The 26202-nt window shown below is 39.4% G+C and overlaps 1 protein-coding gene across 3 annotated transcripts in view; it reads right to left on the reverse strand.

The window, feature by feature from the left end:
- SUCLG2 (succinate-CoA ligase GDP-forming subunit beta) overlaps nucleotides 1–26202 on the reverse strand; it is a 389660-nt gene that overhangs the window by 49258 nt on the left and 314200 nt on the right. The window contains exons 13-14 of one of the 3 annotated variants that reach the window (XR_006214899.1): nucleotides 10773–10863; nucleotides 8993–9097 (exon numbers count right to left, since the gene is read on the reverse strand). Coding sequence is in view for 2 of the 3 variants with exons in the window: in XM_042979378.1 (XP_042835312.1) it covers nucleotides 14647–14669 (23 nt within the window). In the remaining variant the exon portion in view is untranslated. Of the gene's footprint in view, nucleotides 1–8992; nucleotides 9098–10772; nucleotides 10864–14574; nucleotides 14670–26202 lie in introns of those variants that run through there. The other 2 variants (XM_042979378.1, XM_042979379.1) reach the window with 2 other exon arrangements.

The raw sequence follows: 26202 nt of genomic DNA on the forward strand, positions 1-26202 counted from the left end.
AAGCAGAGCCGGGGGTAGTTTTTAAGAATGATAATGTAGGGGTACCTGGGTGGCTCAGTCACTTAAGCATCCTACTTTGGCTCAGGTCATGATCTCACGGTTTGTGGGTTTGAGCCTTACAGCCTTACAGGCTGACAGCTCAGAGCCTGGAACCTGCTTCTGATTCTGTCTCCCTCTCTCTCTCTCTGTCCCTCCCCCACTAGCACTCTGTCTCTCTCTCAAAAAGAAATAAACATTAAAAAATTTACAAAGAATGATAACGTAAAATCTTTAATATACAATAAAGTGCAGTGCATTGGAAGAACCCTCAAGCAAAAATAGGAGCCCTGAAACTTAAGCTTCACTGATTTCTTGGTAAATCTGCCTGTGACCCTAAAAGTAGAGTAATAAATAATAACAAGGACACTAACAACAATAACAACAACAGGAACAACTATTATATGCTGAGTACCGAGATTTGCGCTAAGCACTTTACATTCATTGTCTCATTTAAAACTCACCATAATCCCATGAATTAGATATTGATTTTTGCAGATGAGGGAACTGAGACTTCGTAATTTACTGAAGGACAGACGGTAGTAGAACTCAATTTGAAATCAGAAATTTTGACTCAACACTCCAAGCTCTTCGCCACCAAAATAGGAGATTCTTAAGAAGTCTCAATAGTATTAAAGCATCATTAAGTGAGATAGCTGAGACAGACTTGGAAAGTTCACAAAAGGTTTTTTTTTTTTTTCTAAAGGAGACACTATCTAAAGCAGTAGGTCTCAAACTTGGCACTACTTACATTTGGGGCTGGATAATTCTTTGTTGCGGGGGCTGTTCTGTGAGTTACAAGATGTTTAAAAACATCCATCACACTCTTCTCAGTTGGGATAATCATAAATGTCTCCAGACATTCCCTAATGTCCCCTGGCTGGGGATGACAGGGATGACCTCAGTTGAGAACCAATGACTTAAAGAATAAGAGGTAGCTAGGTAAAAAAGTGGCGGAGGAACACTCCAGAAAGAGCTCACAGCAAGAACAAGGGCAGGGTAGGGAGAAACAGCATGATAGGTACAGGGAAGGGAAAGCAATTTTATGCTACTTGAGGCTGAAAGTCAACACTTAGGATTACTTGGTGATGAAGTAGGAAGGGGTCAAATTTCAAAGGCCACTAAAAGTCATGCTAAGGGGTTAGAGTTTTATTCTATCAGAGGGGAGGGGATACATTTCTGTCTCTGGAAGACAGAAATGTCAATACAACTCTACCAGGAGGTAGACTGGCAATGCTATCTTCCAGTAAGATGTGCTGGGAAAGTCTTTCGTGCTAAACAATTGCATCAGTTTCATGAGGGAAACAGGGCAGAGAACAGATGAAGGCAGCCATGGAAACCTGTATGAAAAATCCATTCTCTTTTTGGCTTTTCTTAAAATAGAGAAGGAAAAATAAAGAACCACAAAGATGTGTCCATGAGCATCAACCTCGTTTACTTCCAAGCTGAGCCATTTAAGTAGTAAGAATTGAATTTTTATAGTATGGCAGACATCGTTCACTGCTTATCTAATATCCACTCTCCAGTTAGTAGTAGTTAGTTGTCCTTACTAACAATATCCTGATTTTGTGGGGGCAACAATGTTATGCTCTAAGCTAAAATTACTTATATCCTCTGATTCCTATGCAACCGGAGGTAGCCAAGTGACCCAGACAAATAAGATATATGCAGGTGCTGTTGGGTGGGCTCCCCCTCCAAACTCACTAGTAAAAGTAAATATACAGTTAAATTCAGAATACTCTAATATTGTAAAGTGGGTGGTAAATCACTTATAACTCGAGTATAAATATTAAAAGGAAGAAACATTTAAAAACTATAACTACAATGATTTGTTAATAAGTAGACCAAGTAAAAAGATGTGAATTATAACACCAACAACATAAATTGTGTGTGTGGGGGTTATAAAATATAGAACTTTGTATGCATCTGAAGTTAAGTTGTTATTAGTTGAAAACAGACTGTTATAACATGGTTTATGTAAGCTTCATGGTAATCACAAAGCCAAAGTCTATAGTAGATAATAAAAGAGCAAGAGAAAGGAATCTAAGCATACCACTACAGAAAATCATCAAATTACAAAAGAAGAGAGCAAGAGAGGACAAAAGGAACAAAGAAACTACAAAACAGAAAACAATTAGCAAAATGGCAATAATGAGTCCATACTTATCAATAACTGCTTTAAGTGTAAATGGATTCAGATCTGCAATCAAAATACACAGAGTGGACAAAAGGTTTAAGAAAAAAACAAGAACCAACTATATGCTGACTACAAGAAAGTCATTTCAGATTAAAAAAATTTTTTTAACATTTATTTTTGAAGGCGAGAGAGATAGAACGTGAGTGAGGGAGGGGCAGAGAGAGACAGAGGGAGACACAGAATCCGGAGTAGGCTGCAGGCTCTGAGCCATCAGCACAGAGCCCAATGTGGGGCTTGAACCCATGAACTGTGGGATCATGACCTGGGCCAAAGTCGGACACTAAACCGACTGAGCCATCCAGGAGCCCCCACATTTCAGCTTTAAAGATACACATAGGCTTGGGGTACCTGGGTGGCTCAGTTGGTTAAGCATCTAACTTCAGCTCAGGTCACCATCTCAAGGTCCGTGAGTTCGAGCCCCGCGTGGGGCTCTGGGCTGATGGCTCAGAGCCTGGAGCCTGCTTCCGATTCTGTGTCTCCCCTCTCTCTGCTCCTCTTTCACTTGCATTCTGTCTCTCTCTCTCTCTCTCTCTCTCTCTCTCTCTCAAAAATAAGTAAACATTAAAAAAATACACATAGGCTTAAAGGGAAGAATGGAAATAGATATTCCATTCAAATGGAAACCAAAAGAGTACCTATACTTGTATCCCACAAAATAGATTTTAAGATAGAAACAATAACAAGACACAAAGGTCCTTATGTTATATAAAAGGGGAAATTCACCAAGAGGATATAGCAGCTATAAATATTTATGCGCCAATACTGGAGCATCTAAATAAATAAAGCAAATATGAAAAGATCTAAAGGGAGAAACAGACAGCAATATGATAATAGAAGACTTCAATACCCCACTTTCAACAATGGATAGATCATCCAGACAGAAAATCAATAAGGAAACAATGGACTTAAACTACACGTTAGACCACATGGGCCTAAAAGACATAAAAAGAACATTACACTCAACAGCAGCAGGATACACACTCTCTAGGACAGATCATATGTTAGACCACAACACAAGTCTTAATAAATTTAAGAGTAATGATATCATATCAAGCATCTTTTCTAACCACAACAGTATGAAACTAGAAATTAACTATAAGAAGAAAACTGGAAAACTCAAATTTTGTGGAGATTAAATAACACATTCCTGAGCAGCTAAAAGGTCAATCAAACAAAAAAATCAAATGGGAAATCCAAAAATATGTTGAGACAAATAACAATGGAAACACAATACAGCAAACTACGGGATGTAGCAAAAGCATTTCTAAGAGAACATTTATAGTGATAATTGCCTACATCAAGAAAAAAGAAAGATTTCAAATAAACAGCCTGACTTCATGCTTCAACAAACTAGAAATAAGGAAAAACTGAGCCCAAAGTCATTAGAAAGAAGGAAATAAGGATCAGAGCAGAAATTAATTATACTAAGTCAGAAAACACAATAAAAAAGTATCAGTGAAACTAAAAGCTGATTTTTTCTTTAGAAATATAAACAAAATTGACAAACTTTTAGCTAGACTAAGAAGAAAAATGAGAAGACTCAAATAAAGTCAGAAATGAAAGAGACTTTATAACGAATGATACAGAAATATATGAATTGTAAGAAACTACAATACACAATTATATGCCAACAAATTAGATAACCCAGAAGAAATGGATAAATTCCTAGAAATTCAACCAACCAAGTTGAATCATGAAGAAACAGAAAATCCAAACAGACCAATTACAACTAAGGAGACTGACTCAGCAATCGAAAATCTTCCAACAAAGAAAATGCCAGGACCAGATGGCCTTACTGGTGAATTCTACCAAACATTCAAAGAATTAATACTTACCCTTGACAAACTCTGCTAAAAGACAAAAGAGGAGGGAACACTTCTAAATTAATTTTACAAGACCAGCATTATCCTCATATCAAAACCAGACAAGGACACTACAAGAAAAGAATATTGTAGTCCAACATCCCTGATGAAAAAATATATAAGAATCCTGAGCAGGATATTAACAAACAGAGTTCAACAATTCATCAAGAAGATCATACACCACGATCAAGTGGGATTTATTCCAAGGATGTAAGGATGGTTCAGCACCCATGAATCACTCAATATGTTACACCACGATAACAAAACGAAGGATAAAAAATCATACGATCATCTCGACAGATACAGAAGATGCATCTGACAAAATTCAACATTCACTTATGATAAAAACTCTCAATGAAGTGGGTGTAGAGGGAATGTACCTGAACATAATAAAGGTCATATATGAAAAGTCCACAGCTAACATCATACTCAAAGGAGAAAAGCTAAAAGCTTTTCCTGTAAAGTCAGGAATAAGACAAAGATGCCTGTACTCACCACTTTTATTTAACACAAAATTGAGAGTCTTAGCCAGAGTAATAGGCAAGAAAAATAAATAAAATGCATTCAGATTAGAAAGGAAAAAGTAAAACATGACATGGCAGTTTATATATAGAAAATCCTAAAGACTCCACCAAAAAACTGACAGAACTAAAAAAAAATTCACTAAAGCTGCAGGATAAAAACTCAATATGTAATAACCAGTTGCATTTTTATACACTAATAATAAACTATAAGAAAGCAAAATTAAGAAAACAATCCCATTTACAACTGCATCAAAAAGAACAAGATACCTAGCAATAAATTTAACCAAGGAGGGGAAAGACCTGTACCTGAAAAACTACAAGACATTGATGAAAAAACCTGAAGATAAACAGGAAGATATTCCATACTCACGGATTGGCAGAGTTAATGTTGTTAAAATAACCATACCACCCAAAGCAATCTACAGGTGTAATCCCCATGAAAATTCCAACTGCATTTTTCACAGATATAAAAAACCATCCTAGTATTTGTATCGGAAACAGAGATGACCTCAAATAGCCAAAGAAATGTTGAGTTAGAAGAACAAAGCTGGAGGCATCACAATTTCTGATTTCAAACCACATTACAATGCTATAGTAATCAAAACAGTACAGGATTGGCACAAGAACAGATACATAGATAAATGGAGCAGAATAAATAGCTCAGAAATAAACCCATGCACACATGCACAATTAATATATGGAATGCAAGCCAAGAATCTGTAGCGGGGAAAGGGCAGTGTGTTCACTAAATGCTATTGAGAAAACTGGACAGCCGCAGGCAAAAGGAGGAAACTGGACCACTATCTAAAAACACACACAAAAATCAACTCAAAATGGGTTAAAGACTTGAACAAGACTATTTTATTACTCCTAAAAGGAAACACAGGTGGTAGGATCCTAGACATTGGTCTTGGCCTTGATTTTTTAAATTTATTTAACATCAGAAGCAAAGTCAATAAAAACAAAACTAAACACGTAGGACTACATCAAACCAAAAGACTTATGCACTGCATGGGAAGCAGTCAATAAAATGAATAGGCAGCTTAGGTTACAAAATGGAAGAAAGTATTCGTACATCATATATCTGATGAGGGGTAGTATGCAAAATACATAAAAAATTCATACAACTCAAGAGCAAAAGAACCAGAGTCCAATCAAAAAATAAGAAGATCTGAATAGACATATTTCCAAAGAAGACATAAAGATGGCCAAAAGGTACTTGAAAAAGTGCTCAATATCACTAATCATCAGGGAAACTCAAGTCAAAACCACCAAAAGATATCACCCTACAAGTGTTAGATTGGGTATTATCAAAAAGGCAAGAAATAACAAGAGTTGGTGAGAATGTGGAGAACAGGGAACAATGGCGCATTGTTGGAGGGAATGTAAAGTCGTGCAGCCATGATGGAGAACAATATGAAGGTTCATCAAAAAATCAAAAATAGAATTACCATATGATCCAGCCATTCCACTTCTAGATATTTATCACAAGGAAACAAAACCACTAACGTGAAAAGATACCTGCACCTTCATATTTATTGCGGCATTATTTACAATAGCCAACACAGACAAGCAATCTAAGTATCCATTACCAGATAAATGGATAAAGAAAATGTAGTGTACTATATGCAACTATTATTCAGGCATACAAAGAATGAATTCTTGCCGATTGTGACAGCATGGATGAATCTTGAGGGCACTATGCTAAGTGAAATAAGGCAGAGAAAGACAAATATCATATAATCGGACTTTTATGTGGAATTAAAAAAAAAAAAACTTCTAGATACAGACAACAGATTGGTGATTGCCAGAGGAGGGGGTGGGAGGAAAGGGGTGAGCGGGGGCGGTCAAAAAGCACAAACTTCAAGTTCCAAAATAAGTAAGTCCTGGGGATGTAGTATACAGTATGGTGACTATAGTTAATAATACTGTATTATAACTTGAAAGTTGATAAGTGTGGATCTTAAAAGTTCTCGTGATAAGAAAAAAATATTGTAACTATGTGTAATGATGGATGTTAAACAGAGTCATTGTGGAGATCATTTTGCAATATGTACATATATATCCATTGAATCACTATGTTATACACCTGACACTAATATAATACTGTGTATCAATTATATTTCAATTTTTAAAATGTCATGGTAACATACACTCTCTCCAAAAGTATTTGAAGGCACATACTCTTCACATTTTTACCAGCGTTGGGTAATAACAAATCTTAAATTCTCACTAACCTGATAGGTAAAAGGAAAAAATAAAGTAGTATTTTAAGTTAGATTTTAATTATGAGCAAGGTCGAATATCTTTTTATATTGTTTATTAATTCTTTCAATTTGTCTTTCTTTCATTCTTGTTAGGTGGGTGATTTATCATAGGCTTACTGGCCATTTGCATGGGGATTAGCTGTTTTATAATTTCCTTGTAAGAGACCAGGAATTAATACTAAACACATCTCAGTAAAGGATTATTTTCACGGTGCCAAATAGTTGTGAACCAGTTTGTAATTTATCAGTTTTATCTGATCCAAGATTGCTGAGGATGCCAGCATGTGTCTGAGATTATTTGCCCTTTAGATAAGACATTGCTACCAGCCTTTCTATAAGCACAGTGTTTAGACAATTCACAATTTTTAAATCTATGATAAGACATTTATGCTCTGATGGAGTCTATGTCCGTGGTAGTGGGACGATTCATATATTGTCAATGGTCTTTGAGTATGAAACATAAATGATAAACTTCCTTTTACTTTTTTATACTTGAAAAAAAAAAGTTGGAGGCAACAGGAATAAAGTGCTGGGTTAGAGAGCAATGAGATTCACAGCTAATGAAGGGGACCCCTCTTTTTCCATTTCTTTTCCCCCTCTCTTTCTGCTCCACCCCAAATCCAAAGGTCTGTCCCTTCTGCTCTCGTCACTCACTAAGCTGCAAGCTCACAAGCCTTCCAAGAATACCTCTAACAGTCACACTCTCTCCTGCCTCAGGAACACTGCATTTGCTGTTCCTTGTTCTGGGCCTCTCAGCGAGGCTGGCTTATCTTCCTTCAGGTTTCTGTTGGGAGGTCAGTTCCTCTGAGAAGACACACCTGATGCCCACCATAGGTGGCCACAGTTATTATATTTTATCACGAGACTCTGTTGGATTCCTTCCTGGTACGTACCACAACTATTTAATTGTGTGATTTAAAAAAAAATGTAAATTGTAAAAAATGAATCATTTTGTGTATTTTTTTTTTTTTCTATTTTCTCCCACATGAAAATAAGCTCCATGAGAAGCGATTGGTTATCTGGTGTGCACTGAGTTGGCAAAATATCTCCTTGTCTTGTGCTTGGGCTATGGAAATACTCCCAGACAATGAGGGGAATCGAGCGGTGGGAATATGCTTTCCTGGGCTTGAGTGGGATAGATTACAAAGCCAAGGCTTCTCTTTAGGACGATATTGAGGAGAATAACATTTGCAATAATTCACATACCCCTCTCCAGACCCCTCCCCCCTCTAAAACAACCCCTGCAATTATAAGTGTCCTGGAGACTAGGTTTCAGGTTAGAAGTATACTTGCTATCAATTTACCTTGTGTTTAAGCAGAGCTATAATTAGGCTCATGGTATGAAAAGTTACATCAGTTTACACAGACACTTGATTGCTCAGCTCATCATTACCAAATGTCTATAAAAATGAACTAGAAGCTGGAACTTATCTTTGACTCATTCTCCTGCCTAATTACATTTAGGGAAAGAGGCAGTTGGCCATATATATTATTCACGGTCTACAAACTGCCATTTAACAATATTTGCCAAAAGAATAGCACCCACAAAAGGCAAGAAAAGCCAACAATATGTTTTCATTAAGTACGTGTATGTATAAATATGTGTCTATTTATATATAAAAGATATAAAATTATTTATTTATATTACAGATACGTGTATATACATTTATCCAAAACTAATAGGATATATTTGTATTATTTATATTTTTGTAAAACATATATAAATACCAAAAATAATTTGCCTAATTAAGTGCAAAAAAGCCCAAAGTAGCAACTGTTCATGTATAACTACACATCAATTTTCATAAATTATATCGTCACTACATTACACATACTCCTCTTTGTTATCTTGAAGGTAGTTGCCAAGTTTAAACTGAATGGGTTTTTTATAACTCATAAGGAAAGAAAGTCTCCATCCTTTAAGGGGCAATCCAAATGGGCATCTTAATCTATTCTCATATTTCTCCACTGTGTGTTTGAGTTCTTCCTAATGTCCTCAGATACTTTCACACTTTATAAAACAAACCATCCTCTCCTCTAAGGTTGAACAGGAGCTTGCTCTTTAGAAAAGGTCAAGAAATATTCTTTCCTGAAAAGTAGTCTTACCATCTGATAATGATTCCATCGCAACTCATTTGCTTTATGCCTTAAATCCGATGGCTACATATGACAGTATTTCAGTGCTCATCATTGCCCCAGTGCACTTGCTGCCTGATAACACAATAGGAGAGAAGAGACAAAAGTGGCCAGTGATTAACTAACACATTTCTCCCCAGAGCAAGTCTTTGGAATTCAAACAAAGGCTTCCAACACGTTGGGCTTTGTGATTACTACATTGGGCAACAATAGCCCAACGCAAACTAAGGATGCTTTCCCAAAGAGTCTCTATTAGAATGGACTGGTCTTACCCCTGAGTAAAGAAAAGCTGCTAAGACGGAATCCTTAGGGACCTCTTAGATCTCTTAGAAAACCTCTGGGTTTCATTGCTTGGCCATATGCCCTAGAATTGTGTGCGGGTTTAGGGTAACAAAACAGGAGACAAAAAAGGACCCTAAAAAAAATCACTCCTAAGACATGCAATGACACTCAGCAGCTCAGTTAGATCACCTCCACAGAGAAGGGCGAGTGGGATTGTCTACTACCATCCATTCTTCAGGGTCACCTGGGCAAGGAGAACAGGAGGACCAATCTTTCCATAGCCTGATCCTAAAATCCCACAATCTGCATCTAAGCCTTTTGGGTAAAAAGGTCTGGGATGCCAGGGAAAGCTCCCCAGCACCTCATGCTTTCCAAAGTGACCTTGATAAAAACAGGGAAGCGACAATGTCGATGCTCATCTCAGGGGAGGCAAGGGAGAGGGAGGCCCCGATCAGGCGATAGAGAAGCTGTCTGCTGCTCCTTTCAAAGTACAAAAGATACTTTGCCAAATATTCAGAAGCACTCTTCGGAACTCTCATTTCTACTCACGTGTACTGATTTTTATTGAGATACAAAGCTTGTCCTCATTTGTGCAATACTAGGCGCTTGTTGCAAAATCATTTCAGTCATGAAATAACACCCACGACACGGTTCAGAAATTAAACTTGCAATTTAGCAGGACTACAAAGAACTGAAAAGAGCTTCCTCTTTCCAAAGCCAGCTATCCTAAGGTGTAATGTTTCAGTGCATTCTAACCGGATATGCTGAAGCTCATTCATAGAGCTTTGGCCCTTGATACGAATATAAATATGGGTGAAATATGTAAGCATACTGAATGAGAGGGGAAAGCCACAACAGTTCCCCAACATTCTTTCCAATTCTCATGGATCTTTTCCCACACCTGGCACTGTAGTCAAGAAAGTCCTTTTGTTTGTTTACTGAAACATATATCTGCCAGGAAAGCCTAACTCTAAATTACTGTTGCATTTCTGATGGAAAGCTGCCACATAATTTAAATTTCAACAGCTCCACGGGTTCCCATATTTCTTATTTGTGATTTGCCACCTCACAGGCGAAGTGCACTGTACTATCATTTTAATAAATAGTCTCAGAATGAAGGTCGTTTTTCTTTGTGTTCAAACTCCATCTGCTTATTTATTTATTTTCTTTTTACTGACACATCCCGAGATCCAATAAAGGGCTTTGAAAAGTCATTTCATTTCAGAGGTAGCCATCACGTTTCAACAGCCAATAAAACAAATGACCAAATAGAATGATGTCTTCAAACTGCCAAAGAGGCGGTGAGTGAGCGACAACTCTGGTTGTGTCGCTTCGTCTAAAGGGAAAGGACTGTGGTGATTCGTCTTGTTTAGCCACGTAGCTGTGAGTCCACATTATTTTTTAGAAAATCAGCTTGGGTGGGTTTTCTCATCAACGAAGTGTTTCCCCCGTAAAGGCAGATAATTACCTAGCGTATGTGGGAAAATGGAGTCCACTTCATGAAAGAGACGGTACTTAGATACGATACGGATTGAGTCCAACTGGATTCACGGTCCAAGCTGTGAAGAGATGGGTATCAAGCGGCTTTTAATCTTGTATGAAACAAAAGATTAAACTGTCAGTATTACGATGAACCACCGTGACGAGCCCTATGATGGAAACCACACTCTTAGAGCTGCTTCTGACGATATGTATGCAAGGAATAGATTTTTCCTGATAACGCATGTAATTAGAGTACAGAACAAAATGTTCTGTTCAAATTCTTGACATGCCCAACTAATAAAGGAAGAGAGGATAAGGCCCTTGCTATTTATTTGCATGAAAAAGCTTCAATATAGGATATACTTTAGAGAAATTAGTTTTTAATCTAGGTGACCAGATGAGATTTTTGACCCTGAACTGTTTTTTGAGTTGACCTGTGAGAATTTATGCAGAGATAAGGTTGCAGTGCTTACAAGCCAGACAGGCATTGCTTTTTTTTTTTCATTAATTCCTGAATGTCTCATATAGTCAAGAGAAGCAGAAAATTGGTCCTTTTAAGAGCCCACTGTACGAGAATTTGCTTTTATGAAACATAATCAGCAAGGGTTGGTAGGAATCTTAGCAGGAATGTATTCTTTTTAAATTTAGACATTCAAGAAGTTAGACACATTGATTCAGCAGTGATGGTTCTCCACTGACCTGTATAAAACAGAAATCTGCAGTTGTATATTGTTATGAATATATTTGAGAGGGCCCCTGCTATCATACTATCAGCTTTTCAGGGTGAATTATGGACCACACAATGGGTACTTGAAAGAAAGCTTTACATCAACTCTTGTGCTTGTTTTTCCATGATAAGAGTTACTGTCACCTCAATGGTTATACACAAGAAACTGCTTTTAAGAGAAGTATTTTCCTTGTTTTTAAAAATAACCGGTATCAACATTATCCATACAATACATTACGTAACTGCAGACATCTACACTTAGGATGCAATAAAAAATAGGTAACGCATAAGATAAAAGGCAAATGTATCAAAGCTGTGTTGCTAACATCACTTGAAACACTAACAAGTAAGAATAACTGTTCTCTTCTTCATGCAGATATGAACCATGAAAGTAGTCTGGCTTCTGTTAGTAAGAGACACCAAGTTCCACTCAAATGCTCAAGCCAGATCCAGAGGGCTCCTCTTTGCTTCCTCCTTTTACCTTTCCTTCCACTTCCGAGCCATCAACAAGTTCTGTCAATTCTCCCTTCTAACATGTGCCATGAAGTGGTCAATCCTTTCTAGCTCCATCCTGGACCAGACCACCACCCCTGGTTGCCCGGTCTCCTAAAAAAGTCTTTGTTGTGTTTTGAAGTTCTCTATCTCTGATACCCTTTATTCCATCTTCCATAAAGTAGAGGGAAGAATCGGAGTAAGTTGATCTAGCTTAAAATCTTCAATGTCTTCCCACTGCATTTAGAAAAAATCCAAGCGTATTAAATTCAGAGCCTCTAAAGGTTAGCCTCTGCTTCTCTATCTAACCTTGTTTCCCATGGAAGCAACAACAGTGTACCCATACCTCTTGGCCACCCTAAATTCTTTCTTATTTCAAGGAATGCTCTTCTTTATGTTTGGACTATGTTTCATCCTTCTCTTTTCCTCCTATCTCAGCTAAAATAGCTTCTCCTTGGAGAGCTCTTTCTTCATTGGTATATCTAGAGTAGATCTTGTCCCATTCGGCAATTTCTTTTGTTGTACTTTTCAAAATTTGCAATGATTTTGTTGACTTTTTCTTTGTCCATCTCCCCCCCGCCCCCACCCCCCCCCCCAAATATCAGTGTTGTGAAGGCAGGGATAATGTTACTGTTGTGTTTACATGGTGAGCCCTCCCTCAGCATTTGTTGAATGAATATATATTAACTTATTGCCACTGTGCTATTGAACTCTGCTTTCATAGACAGAGGCTGCAAAAACACAGAAATGCAGATAAATTCCAGGGGGAAAAAACAGTCCTTGATTTGGTTCATGTTCAGGAAGCACAGGTTTTCGTTTTTTCCCTACTGTAACATAAATGTTCAATTCTACCTAATTTTCACAAGGGGAAAGTAAAAGGAATAGATATTCCCACACATCACAATCATAAAGCTTACTCAAAGTGTCTATATATTTTTTATTTGTGAGTGGGTGAGCCAGATTTTCCTCTGGATGTGAGCTAAACCCTTTTGGAAGTTTTCTATCTCTTTGGGGCCACTTAAGTAACAGGAAGATACTGGAGTTGTTAACGGTCCCAGAGTGCCACATTTATTGCCAAAGAATATGTAAGCTGACTGTACTCATCTTCTGTATTCACTGTACAAAACAACCATAACAGGCTTGTAAAGAAGTGAAAAAATTCTTGGTTGACATTATTGAAAGCTCTTACATATCAAGCTACAATAAGAGAGCTGAAGAAACCATTTTTTTCTTAAAAATTTTTTTTAAAATATTTATTTATTTGAGAGACAGAGAGAGAATGAGAATGAGCGGGGGAGGGGCAGAGAGAGAGGGAGACACAGAATCCGAAGCAGGCTCCAGGCTCTGAGCTGTCAGCACAGAACCCGACACGGGCCTCGAACCCACGAACCGTGAGATCATGACCTGAGATGAAGTCAGACACTTAACCGACTGAGCCACCCAGGTGCCCCTGAAGAAACCATTTTCTAACAACAAATAAGGAAAAAGGATTTTATGGACAAATGTGCTTTAAATGGACAAAATATTTTTACATCGTCCTTCTATTTTAACTTGAGCACTATTTTCTTACTATTATCCATTGCTCACAGGAAAACTGGAAAGCAAGAGAAAAAGAATTAATGAACAAACTACCCCTATACTTATTAACCTAGCAGAATTGCCAAAGGTATGAATTTTATTCCATGTAATTCAAAACTTAGCAAACATGGACATAGTAAGGGACATAATGGAAACTTCATGGAAACTTTAAATACAAAATGGATGATTTTGAGGGAATATGTCCAACACCAATTGTTAAAAGCACATTCTTTTCTGCAATTAGGGATAATGTAATAGCAATTTTTGTAAGCATGGCTCAAATATGATTGCGTGAAATGTTCTTTCATGTAAACCAGGAACAGATACTGTCAAATAGAACTAATCCAGTTATATATAACAGTCTATCCGTCAAGATTAAGGCAGTAGGGGGATTCTGACCTCATTAGGTAGACAGGATCATGTGTCCCCAAAATGCTGCCTACCCCATATGAAGGGATTCCAACCAAACAGATGCAGGGTGGACACAGAGGCATTGATAGGGCCTCTGTGGTTCATGGCACTGGTACTTCCCCGGCTTTGACATGCTTACTTAGGCACACACATGAACCTGTGAATTTGTGGGTCCACATATGCCTGTGGGCACATTTGGATACAACCCATGTGTCAGAGGGAGTAGTAGAGTAATACTGCAAAATTCTGGGCATTAGTAGCAAACAGGAGTAGAGTATCGCCAAGTCTCTTTCTAGGATCAAAAAGATCCTTACTGGTTGGACTCAACCAGCTTGTTCGCCACCAAGAAAAGGGGTTTGAAAGTCATCCTGTGTCTGCAGGTCAGGCAGAACAGACATTTCTAGGAGAGAGACGGAAAGCTACCGGACTGTGTAGTCAGAAAGAGAAGTCCTTCTACAGAATCACAAAGGCACCTTCCCTCAAATGATGGGGCGGGGGGGGGGGGAATTTGCCCACTTAACAGCTAATCTGAATCTGAAGCTAGAGTTCTTCTGGTGGAGTAACAAGATTACCACGATGATGAGAAGTTGGCTGCTCTCGCACATCCCAGGGTGAGACGAGAATGACAGATACTTACAGGAGATCGGACCTATTAACCAAACTCTTCAGCAGCTGCTAAAAAAAGAGAGGAAAAATGAAAAACTAGAGCCTCGCTGTGATCACATATGCACACCCACATGCACGAAACACATGTGCACACACACATGCACAAATACATGTCCACACCCCTGCACACACTCACAAATACACACACATACACTAGTTGGGATATACTTATACCAAAAACAATTGTTTCTCTGAAATTTAAATTTAACCGGGCACCTTGTATTTTCTCTGGCATTTCTACCTCCGTATCTATTCAGTTTTTAAATTCCAGTCTGCTTTGCTGGCCACTGTAGGAGTTTAAATTCAACAGATCCTGAGATTGGGCTTCAGAAGCACATGATTGATTGAGAAGGCTCACAGAGAAAGGGAGCCAGGGAGAGGGGCAGGAGACCAGGGGAGAGAGCTATGCAAGGCCGTGTATTCAGCTGGACCTTAGCTTTAGCCTAATCCCAAGAAAAGCTCTGAATTACAGACTGGACCCCATAGTTGGTCCCACTTTGGAGCAAGGAGGGGTGGCCTTTTGTGACCTGTGTTAGGCATTTACGGTAGGCAGCTCCCAGAACTGGGAATAACTTCCCAAGTGAGACTAACCTACTTTGCTGAGAATTCTCTGGGGAAGAAGGTAAATGTCAGCCCTCAGCAATGAGCAATAACATTCATAGCAGGTGGGAGACACGGGAACCTTCCGGGTAAAGAGGATCTTGGCATCAACGTCAACTATAGATATCCTAGTTGTAGGTAGCCGGTTGGACTACATGGACCATCTTTTCACGTTCAAAATCTACTCACGATTTTGATGTTTCAAAAAGGCAGCATCATTTACTGAACTCTGCCTTATCAAGACTTAATTCTGTCTGGACATACTACACAACACAAACACAGCACTAGTAATAGATATTTCTTTATAATATCTATATGACCTTTATCTGTGATCCAATCTAATTTAATCCAGTAAGCAGTTACTGAGCACTTACTATGTGCAAATCATGACTATGTATCCCTTGGTGTTCTTCTCAAGCACTCTGTGACATAAGCAGGCTAGATCTCCTTAGCTTCATGTCTAGCAAATTAGAGAACACAAAATCTACCAAATATTCCAGTAAATACCATTGAGGGCCTTCATAGAGGTTAATTTACTTTCCCACAGCCACAAAGCTGAAATGTGGAAAAGTCAGAACTTAAAACCAAGTTTTCTGAGACTCCCTTCGTTTTTGAATAAGTATTCAGACCAAAGTATTCCTAAGTGGGCATTTATAAATAATAAACATGCATGGTCCTAGAAAGTTAAATAGAAATTCATCTGGTAAATTTTCTTTAAAGCTATTAATTTTGCAGGAACATTGGATTCACAGGAAGTTCTAAAGATAGTACAGAGATGTCCCTATATCTTGCTTCCTCAATGGTTATATCGTACCTAATTATAGTATCAAAACAAGGAAAATGGGAAAATGTGTACGTTACAGTTCTATCTCATCCTCTCACATGTGTAGATTGATGTAACCACTGCCATAATCCAGAAACAGAACCATTCTGCCACCATAAAATATTCCCATATGCTACTCTTTTAACATCACACTTGGCCACACTTTTCCACCATCCTGAACACCTGGCAAATACTAATATTTTTTCCCCATCTCCATATTTTTGTTATTTTGATAATCTTACCTTAATGGAAGCGTACAATGTGTGACCTATTGGGATGGGCTTTGATCACTTGGCATCCCGTCCTTGAGTTCTATCCAAGGTTAAGACGTTTATCACTCGCTTACTCCTGTTTTATTCCTGAGTGGCATTCCATGACCTGAATCTACAACATTTTGTTTAACCATTCACCTACTGAAGGATATCGCAGTTGTTTCATTAATTTTATGTATTGTTTTGTATTCAATGTTATTGATTTCTGTGCTTATACTTGTTATTTCTTTCCTTGTGCTCACTTTGGGTTTAATTTGCTCTGATTTCTCTCATTTCCTAAATTGTTAAGATTTGATTATTGATTTGAGGCTTTTCACCATCTCTAATTCCATGGGTGATTTAGAAGTAGGTTGTTTAGTTTCCAAGTGTTTGGAGATTTCCCTGTTACCTGTTTTTCATTTCTAGCATGAAGAACATACTCTGAATGGTTTTAATTCTTTTAAATTTGTTGGGGAATGTTTCATGGCCCAGATTATGGTCTATGTCAGTGCCATCCCATGAATGCTTGAACAAAGTGTGTATTCTGCTCCAGCTGGGAGGGGGGTTTTATGTGTATTGATTAGATCCTGTTGGTTGATGGTGTTGATGATGTATCTTTGCTGACATTCCGTGCTGGTGTTTTGTCCATTGTTGAGACACGGCTGTTGACGTCTCTGGCTGTAATTGTGATTTGGCCCATTTCTCCTTTCGGTTCATTCAGTTTTTCCTTCACATATTTTACGACTGTAGTGTTAGGTGCATATCCATTTAGGGTTAAGTATGTATTTTTGGTGGGTTGACTTTTATCCTACGTACTGTCCCTCTCTGTCCCAGGTAATTTTACTTGATCCAAACTCTACTTTGCCTGTTATTAATATAACCACTCTTGCTTTATTTTTCTTTTCCTTTTCCCCCCTTTTTTTCACTTTATAAATTAACAGCTTTGTTGGTATATAATTCAGATATCATAAAATTCACTCTTGTAAAGTATACACTTCAGTGGTCTTTAGTACACTCACAGGGCTGTACTACCCTCATGACTACCTAATTTCAGTACATTTTTACCACCAGAAAGGAGCCCTACAACCATTCCTCCCTCCATCCAGATCCCAGAAACACTAACTTAACTTCCCGTCCCTATGGATTTGCCTATTCTGGACATTTCCGATAAATGGAATCCTATCACATATAGCCTTTTGCAACTGACTTTTTCCACTTAGCATAATGTATTCGAAGTTCCTCCACGCGGTAGCACGCATCGGCACTTCATTTCTTTTCATGGCTGAATAATTCTCTGTCCTATGGATATACCACATGTTAAAAGCCTGTTATTCAAATCCACACTGTCCGGATTTCAGTGGGACTTAGGATTCTTCTAGGATCTCGTTAGAGAGCCCGCTTCCCTGGCTCTAAAATCCTCTTCTGCCCCGGCCACAGCCATTTCACTATGATGTCGCATAGGAAGAAATGTTCATCTCTTTGCTAGATCTCCAAAGCCCGCCTTTGCCTAGTGATTTTTGCCCAAGCTAGGAGCTAATCGCAAATTTTTGCAAGTTTCATTGTTTTGTTCTCAAATTCCTTCAAGCCTTTGCTCATCTCTCGGGTTTAGTGTCCAGAACTTGATAGCTGGTCTGTTATTTAATGATTCTCGGTGTAGCCAAACCATGTTAATCTTTTATAACATCTACATTGCTAAGATAACCTTATTTAAAACTATTAAATATGAGCCATATACAATACCTGCAACATAAGTGTCAGTCTGTGATTGGTGAGTTGGGTGTATCCGTAGGTTACCACAGGAAAGAAAAAGCATACTCAAGATAGGAGCATAATTACAGAAACTGTTCACACAAAAGAGGTATTTGCAGAGAACTGTTTACAAAAATGATATTGAAGAATAAAGTGTGAACAGCAGCCCATCTGTCACCAGACCCAGGCCTGCAAGGACAGAGGAGCAGCTACCGCCACCTGGGAGGGGACAGCCATGCGGAGAAGTCCATTTTGAGAACAGTTTAGAGAGCATGCAGGCCAAGGCAACCTCCGAGCGGGGAGAGAGAATTATCCAGATCTCTCTTCTCTCCTCCAAGCTCTTCTTAGGGCTCCTAATGGTTGAACTTAAAAGGAAGTCAGGGGACAAGGGAGCTGACATCAGCCTCTAAGGACAGGATGCCAGGTAAAAAAAAAAAGGTACACAAGGGATCTGGAGGGGTGAAAGACGGTATTCAGCCTAGGTGGTTTGTTTATTAGTATCCAGGCAGACATAAATAGCAGATTGGTTAGACAGGATGCTGGGAGAATATCTGAGAATCAATTCTTGAATCCTATCAATTACTCAGACTGATATTACCAATTTAAATGATTAGAAAGTCATCAGTTTTGTAAAAACTCATGCCTATGAAATACTGATGATAGCTTTTATCTAGTGTCCCTATAACCAAAATATATGAGGTAACCCGGGCTCAGGGTTTCAGGTTACTCTATGATAAATTTGCCTGAGAAGGCAATCATGATATTCAGACAGAAACTATTGAATAATTTTTACAATCTTCCAATTTCTCATCCTCAGCTTCTGCCATGCTTTCTGGTGCCTCACACCTGTCTCTTATTCACCTTATAACATACAGGAGCCTAGAAAAAGAAGGGGAACAAGGGAGCATAGGACTGCTTCCCACTGATTTCATCTGACTCACTGAGTATATATGCATTCCCCAGCTTGAATTCTATAATATTTTTCATTCCCTAACATAGTGCACAATTGGGAAACCCATTTTATTTTTAGCTTCCCTGAGCTCACAGAACTACAGGATCACCTTTAAAGGCAGCCTGACTTTATCTTGGCTATTCAGTATGATTTTTGGATACAACACAATTACCACAAGCTTTGAGATACAGGAAGTATCTCAAACCCCATGACCCATGACTGATATTAATGCCAATATCTTCCCACGGAACAGAAGGACACTGAGAAAACAGGAAATGGGGGAAAAAAGATGGATTGGTGATTACAAAGAAAGGCAAGAGACTATAGAACCTCTATGTTCTCAGAGGATGCACCAAAGTCAACATACTTCATGAGCTAATGTGCTCCAGAGGGAAGAGGAGGGAGGGCAATGTGGAGAAACAAGAGCCCGGGGCACTGATGTTAGAGGAAATGGAACTTCCAGAGAATAGAGTGGCAGGAGAATGCCATTCACCACCAGCTGTCAGCACGGGACGATGGAGTGGGAGCAGAGAAAAGGAGCTGTCTTTCGGAGGAGTATTAAGCAACTATTGAAAAGAATGTATTAGCTACCAAAAACTACTGATTTTGAGACAATTTTGTACTTTCCCGAGGAGGATATAGATACTATTAACATTTTTAGTAGATATGAGACCAGACTCTACCGTAGCAAATCAACGTTGTAATGAACTCTGGTGAAATTATTTCATTTCTAATGTTAGATTCTTCTCATTAGAATAATTGTCTAAGTAAGAAAGGATAGATGGTAACTTTCTCTTATGTTCACTTGTTCTAATTGCCAGTATTGCCTAATTTGTCTCTTTATTAGTAAAGTACACTATCCTGTGTTTTCATATTGAAAAACACATATTTTTAATGAAACATGGCAGCGGAAATTCTTGAAGGTTTTATGGTTTCCCATGAGTTTGTGTTTCCTCTGACAACTGGTTGTAGAAGATTCAGGTAAAGTATCAAATAAGCCAATTAGGTGCTTTCCTTAATACTGAGACATGAATAACAGTCAGTAAGAGAGCTTTATGCAGGATATTCTTTTTCTTTCTTTTTTTAAAGAGAGAAAGAGAAAGAGAGAGAAGGGGAGGGGCAGAGGGAGAGAGAGAGAGAGAGAGAGAGAGAGAGAATGTCAGCCAGGCTCCATGGAGCCCAACTCGGGGCTTGATCCCATGACCCTGGGATCATGACCCCAGCTGAAATCGAGAGTCAGATGCTCAACCACTGGGCCACCCAGGCAGCCCAGGGTATTCTTTTTCTTTTCACTGCCCTCACCCATCATCAATGAATATTCTATTGATTATTAAAATAAAATTTAATCCCCAGCACCTGTTATTTACTTTACCCCAAATGTTACAGACCTACTTATCTAAAAAAAGAAAGCCTCATCCACTTACTAAATGGGAATCTACGTGAAGTGACAAACACCAAGTGGTTTGAGATTGCATTCTGCATCTGGAAGGGATCCCTAAGACTGCTACACTCAACATGAAAAATAAATATTTACTTAAATTTCTACCCACATAGTAAATATCAGTGTCAGGAATGATAATGAGAATAATATTTTAATATAGCAGGTTTTGTTTGGCGAATTAATAGAGAAGATGCTTATTGGAAATAATTTTAAAAATATTAAAGTTTTTCATCACTGCTCTTTGGTATGTGAAATTGATGTATAAATAAAATGTTAATAGAGGCTGGTGGTTCTACTCAGAATTCCCAATCGGTGTGCTCAGGGTACGTGAAAAGTATGCAAGGATATTAATACCTACAAACGTCAGGGGTATGGGTTGGGAGGCCCCAGACCATAACCAGCCTCTAGTATCTTGTACATATACGCTATGTATGTCTTGACATGAAAATACTTAGAAAGCGCTGGTCTCTGTTCCAGACTGTTACATTAAAAAAGATGCATGAACTGTTATGTGCATGAAGCTTGGCCAGGATACTATGAAATCATTTTGTTTATAAAAGTCTTCTTCAGGGGCATCTGGGTAGCCCAGTCGGTTAAGCATCTGACTCTTGACTTCCGCTCAGGTCACCATCTCACAGTTCGTAAGTTTGAGCCCTGAGTCGTGCTCTGTGCTGACAGTACAGAACCTGCTTGAGATTCTCTTTCTGCCCCTCCCCCGCTTGTGCTCATGCTCGCTCTCTCTCTTTTGAAATAAATAAACTTAAAAAAAAGTCTTCCTTGCAATCACGTATTTAATTTGAAGGGAAAAATGCATTTTCTCCTCAAAATTTGCTTCCAGGTTTAAAAACAAGAGTCCACCTTCAGCTTCAGGGTGAAACTTCCCATTTGGGAGAAGGCAGTGAGGGGTTTGTAAATTCCTTAATGTGATCGGCATGGTTGGCCTGTTTTTCATTCAGGGATGACCTAATTTCTGTACAGCTGCATGTCCGGAGCCTGACAAAGGTGTTTAGATACTTGACCGAAATGTCATGTGATATATGATCTTGATATGCTGCATGCCTCTTCATTTGGAAAATATCACCTGTGACAACGTGCATGAGCTTTCCAAGGGAAGGAGCTTGAAAGTCACTAGGAAACCTAACCCTGAGTGAAAGACATCTGATGTTACTGGTATCTGACATCAGTAGTTTAGATATATATTTTTTTCATTCTAAGCAATAGCAGAAGAGGGGGGAAAGAATATATAGCTTCTGAAAGTATAAAAGAGGCCAAATATCTACACCTCTCCTCAGAAAATTGTGGTTTGGAATGGTAAGGATACTCTCGTTCCCAAGAAAACACTCATTGGATCAAGCAAAGAGGTCAAATCTACCCCTTTTCATGAGGGTATTCAAAAACCTATGCAACGTGTCTGAAAGTATGCTACCCACTGTTCAGACAGCTTCAATGATACCCCATTTGTTCCACGACATAATCACTCCCCATTTCCCTACCACTCATGGTCTTCAGCACTCGTACTACCTGGCTCTTAAGTGACTGAGCACCGAGCCCTCATAACAGAAGAGACGAAACGCTTGATGAATTCCACAGAAACAGAAACACATTTCCTCCCAGGGCAACTCGTCTTCAAGCAAAGTTTTAAGTCCATGAAAAAAACAAATTACCATTAAGAAAACAACACTACTCATGTTAATTGACTCATTCTCTGTCAGTAATCATTAAAAAGGCCAGATGAGCCAGTGTTTATAAATTCGTATTTTTAGTGGGGGTGTTTGACTACTCCATAGATCTTGCCCTCTGCCTGACTGTTCCTTTAAAATATTTGATTTATGGTGGTTAAGTGGAAGCTAGGGTCGACCATTAATTGACTACAAACACATCTGGGTAAACCCAGATATTTGTAACACGATTATAAAAAAAATGTCTTGCATCTCCATGCTAAACAGAGAACCTCCAACATGAAGTTTTACCTTCTTTGAAGCCAAATGCACCAGTAATTAAAAGACATAACCCCTGGGTTGAATTCAGCTTATATAGTGTTTCTTTATATTGTATAGTATTTTTAAACAAATTGGAATTAGTAACATCTGAAAGTCAAGATATTTTACATTAGATCAAGTTCATCATTGATATCTAGTAAAACACGGAAAGTTCCCTCAACCTGAGTCCCATGTCACCCCTGGGCAACACTGAGCCTGTGGTCCGCAGGGACTCGTCACAGCTGACCCTTTAAGCAGGGGTGAGCTATCCGGTTTGTACAGTTTCTTATCCAGCTCAGTCATTCAGATATTCATTTATACATACATTCAATAAATATCTCTTAAGTATCTACTATGTGCCACAAGACATTTTGCTAGATTCCGTGTTCCTAGAATGTACAATCTAAGGGGCAATGGAGAGTAAACAGCTCTATAAAATTACGAATTTAAAAGAATGCAATGAGGAAAAATGTGAGGGTGCTACGACCATCTGCTAGAGGGTCCTGAAGGGTCATGGGGGTGGAGCAAAAAGCATCAGAGGTTTCCTGAAGGAGCAAATCTCCAAGCTGAAATGTGAAAAACCAGGAGGGGTGAACCAGGACCAGTGCGTTGCAGGGAGAAAGAACAGTAGGAGGGAAGGCAAAAGCAGGGTGGATTGTTCAAAGACCTAAGAAGAAATGGCTGGCACAGAATGAGGCTGAAGCAGATGTACACAGGGTGAGACCAGGAATCTTGTGGGTCATGTTAAAATCATTGGCCTTTGTCTTTAAGAGAAACGAGTGGACGCTTAAGGACTTTTTCAGCAAGTAGGTAGCAAGACAACCGTGTTTTACAATGATCGTTCTGACTACTGGGTGGAAAAGGGTTTTTGTGGGGGGCAAGCATGGAAGCAATTTCGGATGATATGCACTACAGTTGACCTCATGGAAAGGGCTTCAAAAACTGACGTGCAGGGGCGCCTGGACGGCTCAGTCAGTTAGCGTCTGACTCTTGATTTCTTGATCTCACAGTTGTGAGCTCAAGTCCTGCATCAGGCTCCACGCTGAGCATGGGGCCTGCTTAAGATTCTCTCCCTCTCTCTCTCCCTCTGCCCCTCTCCCTCACTTGCACTCTTTCTCTCTAAAATTAAAAAAAAACAAAACAAAACTGACATGAATGTTAAAAACCTGAATGATACGAGAAATGGCACAAGACCGTAACGAGAGACCTTTGGTTTGCTGCTCCAGATCTACTTTACCCTGCTGCGTACCCAGGAGGCTGAGCCACCTGGACTCCATCCGCAGGCTCCCTCACCTGCTACGTTCTGGTAACATTAATTTGATGGGTGTGCCACCAACGGGAGATCAGGGGATAGGATCAGAAGAGCGACATCAGGGCATTTATTTACCCAGCTCCCTCCCGGCTGGACTGTAGTGGTTACATTCTTCCAAAGGGCGTGGCTCTTGTCAGAATGTACTCTTTCCACTTTCCTTCATCTTTCCCTGTCTTTGAGCTTCAAGGTTAAGGGCAGTGATGGCATTCCACTGTCGCCCAAGCAAGGATTTCATCACTCATTGTTAGTTTCTCCTAACTTCTGCCCACACATTCCTAAACAGTCCTTTCATTTAAACTCTCTTTGGTTGGGGCGCCTGGGTGGCTCAGTCGGTTAAGCGGCCGACTTCGGCCTAGGTCATGATCTCGCGGTCCGTGAGTTCGAGCCCCGCGTCCGGCTCTGTGCTGACAGCTCAGAGCCTGGAGCCTGTTTCAGATTCTGTGTCTCCCTCTCTCTGACCCTCCCCCGTTCATGCTCTGTCTCTCTGTCTCAAAAATAAATAAACGTTCAAAAAAATTAAAAAATAAATAAATAAACTCTCTTTGGTTACCCCCATTTGAATATGCCATTTGTTTCCTGCCAGGATCCTTGGACTTAACCTAAATCATTAGCAATAGTTGGAAACAAGTCCAGTGAGGAGCTTTTTAAAACTCCTAATCCTCCTACCTTTAAAGGTGAAGAGACAAAAGAAATGATAATTAAACCACAATGACAAAGCCAAAAGAAAAGCATTTAAGATGCATCATTCTGCCACTTCTCTTTCCTATAATGAGGTCAAGAAGGCATCAAGAACACTTAAACACACAAGAGACGAACGGAAAGGGAATTGTAGCAGATGCTGTTTTGTAGCAAACACTGTTTTGTAGCGGATGCTGTGATGTGTTGCATAGATACCCTCTTCGTGCCTGCACCTCCCTCCTCCTTCTCAGTTGCTGCCAGTGTTGAGTGTTGGTGGCTGACGGGTCTCCGCTGAGTTGCACTCCAGGCCATGCCTTTCTTCAAAGCAAGCCTGCACACAAAGACTGACTGATGGCATAGAAAGGCCCAAGTAGGTCAACTCTGACCTGAAGCTACCTAGCTTCATTCAGGCTAATGTTCTAGTGCAGCCAAAATACCTCCTCTCTGCCCAGTCCTTCTTTCCACACCCCTCACAGATGTTGATCCCAGGGGCACGCCCCAGGAAATTTCCTACCTGCTAAATTCTACTTCATAGTCTGCTTTCTGAACTACCTGACTTAAGACAGGTATAATGAGCCATTTTCTTATACAGATGTAAAAACATCAAATGTCAGAATTTTAAGTTCAGGTATGATAATCAAAAAATATAGTGAGGGGGCGGCCGGGTGGCTCAGTCAGTTAAGCATCCAACTTTGGCTCAGGTCATCTCACAGTTCATGAGTTCGAGCCCTGCAACAGGCTCTGTGCTGACAGCTCAGAGACTGGAGCCTCCTTCGGATTCTGTGTCTCCCTCTCTGCCTCTCCCCCACTCATGCTCTGTCTCTGTCTCAAAAATAAATAAACACTGGAAAAAATAAAAAAAAATATAGTGAGCTTAATAAACATCCACACAAGGTAGATACTCAAAAAAAAGTTTATTTATTTTAAGAGAGAGAGAGCAGGGGCGGGGGGAGGGACAGAAACAGAAGAGAGAGAATCCCTATGAGGGGCTCAACCCAATGAACTATGTGATCACAACCTGAGCTGAAACCAAGAGTCAGACGCTTAACTGACTGTGCCACCTGGGTACCAATGTGATACTTTTTTTTTTTTTTTAACATTTATTTATTTTTGAGACAGAGAGAGACAGAGCATGAATGGGGGAGGGGCAAAGAGAGAGGGAGACACAGAATCGGAAGCAGGCTCCAGGCTCTGAGCCATCAGCCCAGAGCCTGACGCGGGGCTCGAACTCACAGACCTCGAGATCGTGACCTGAGCTGAAGTCGGACGCTCAACCGACTGAGCCACCCAGGCGCCCCACCAATGTGATACTTTTAATATGGATTTCTACAGTAGGAACTAGAGGTAGCCAAATTGTCTTTTTATGGAGGTTACTGACACACAAATCCTGTGTTTGAAGAACAACATACATATGGTTTGGGAAAGTAGTATTATTTTAAGGCTCATTAAGATAAGTGACTTTTTGAGAAATATGCTCCATGCAGTAGGCTGTGGAAAGGGCCAAAGATACCTGGCATGAACTTCCCCAGGATATTTGTAAGTTTAGTCACTGTTTTACTAGTTCCTATTCCATACCAGGTCTTGTGCTAAATGACCCATGTGCATTGTCATATGTAATCTCTAAATAACCATTTGAGGTAGATGATTTTATTATCCATAAGTGTGGTAGAGGAGAACCAAGCCAATATGTCCTTGTGGGTTCAAGTCACTGAACCACCCTGGGCATCAGATTCCACAGCGGAAAATGGTCAGGACAA

Source organism: Panthera tigris, chromosome A2, assembly GCF_018350195.1.
Source record: "Panthera tigris isolate Pti1 chromosome A2, P.tigris_Pti1_mat1.1, whole genome shotgun sequence".
NCBI classification, from domain to species: domain Eukaryota; kingdom Metazoa; phylum Chordata; class Mammalia; order Carnivora; family Felidae; genus Panthera; species Panthera tigris.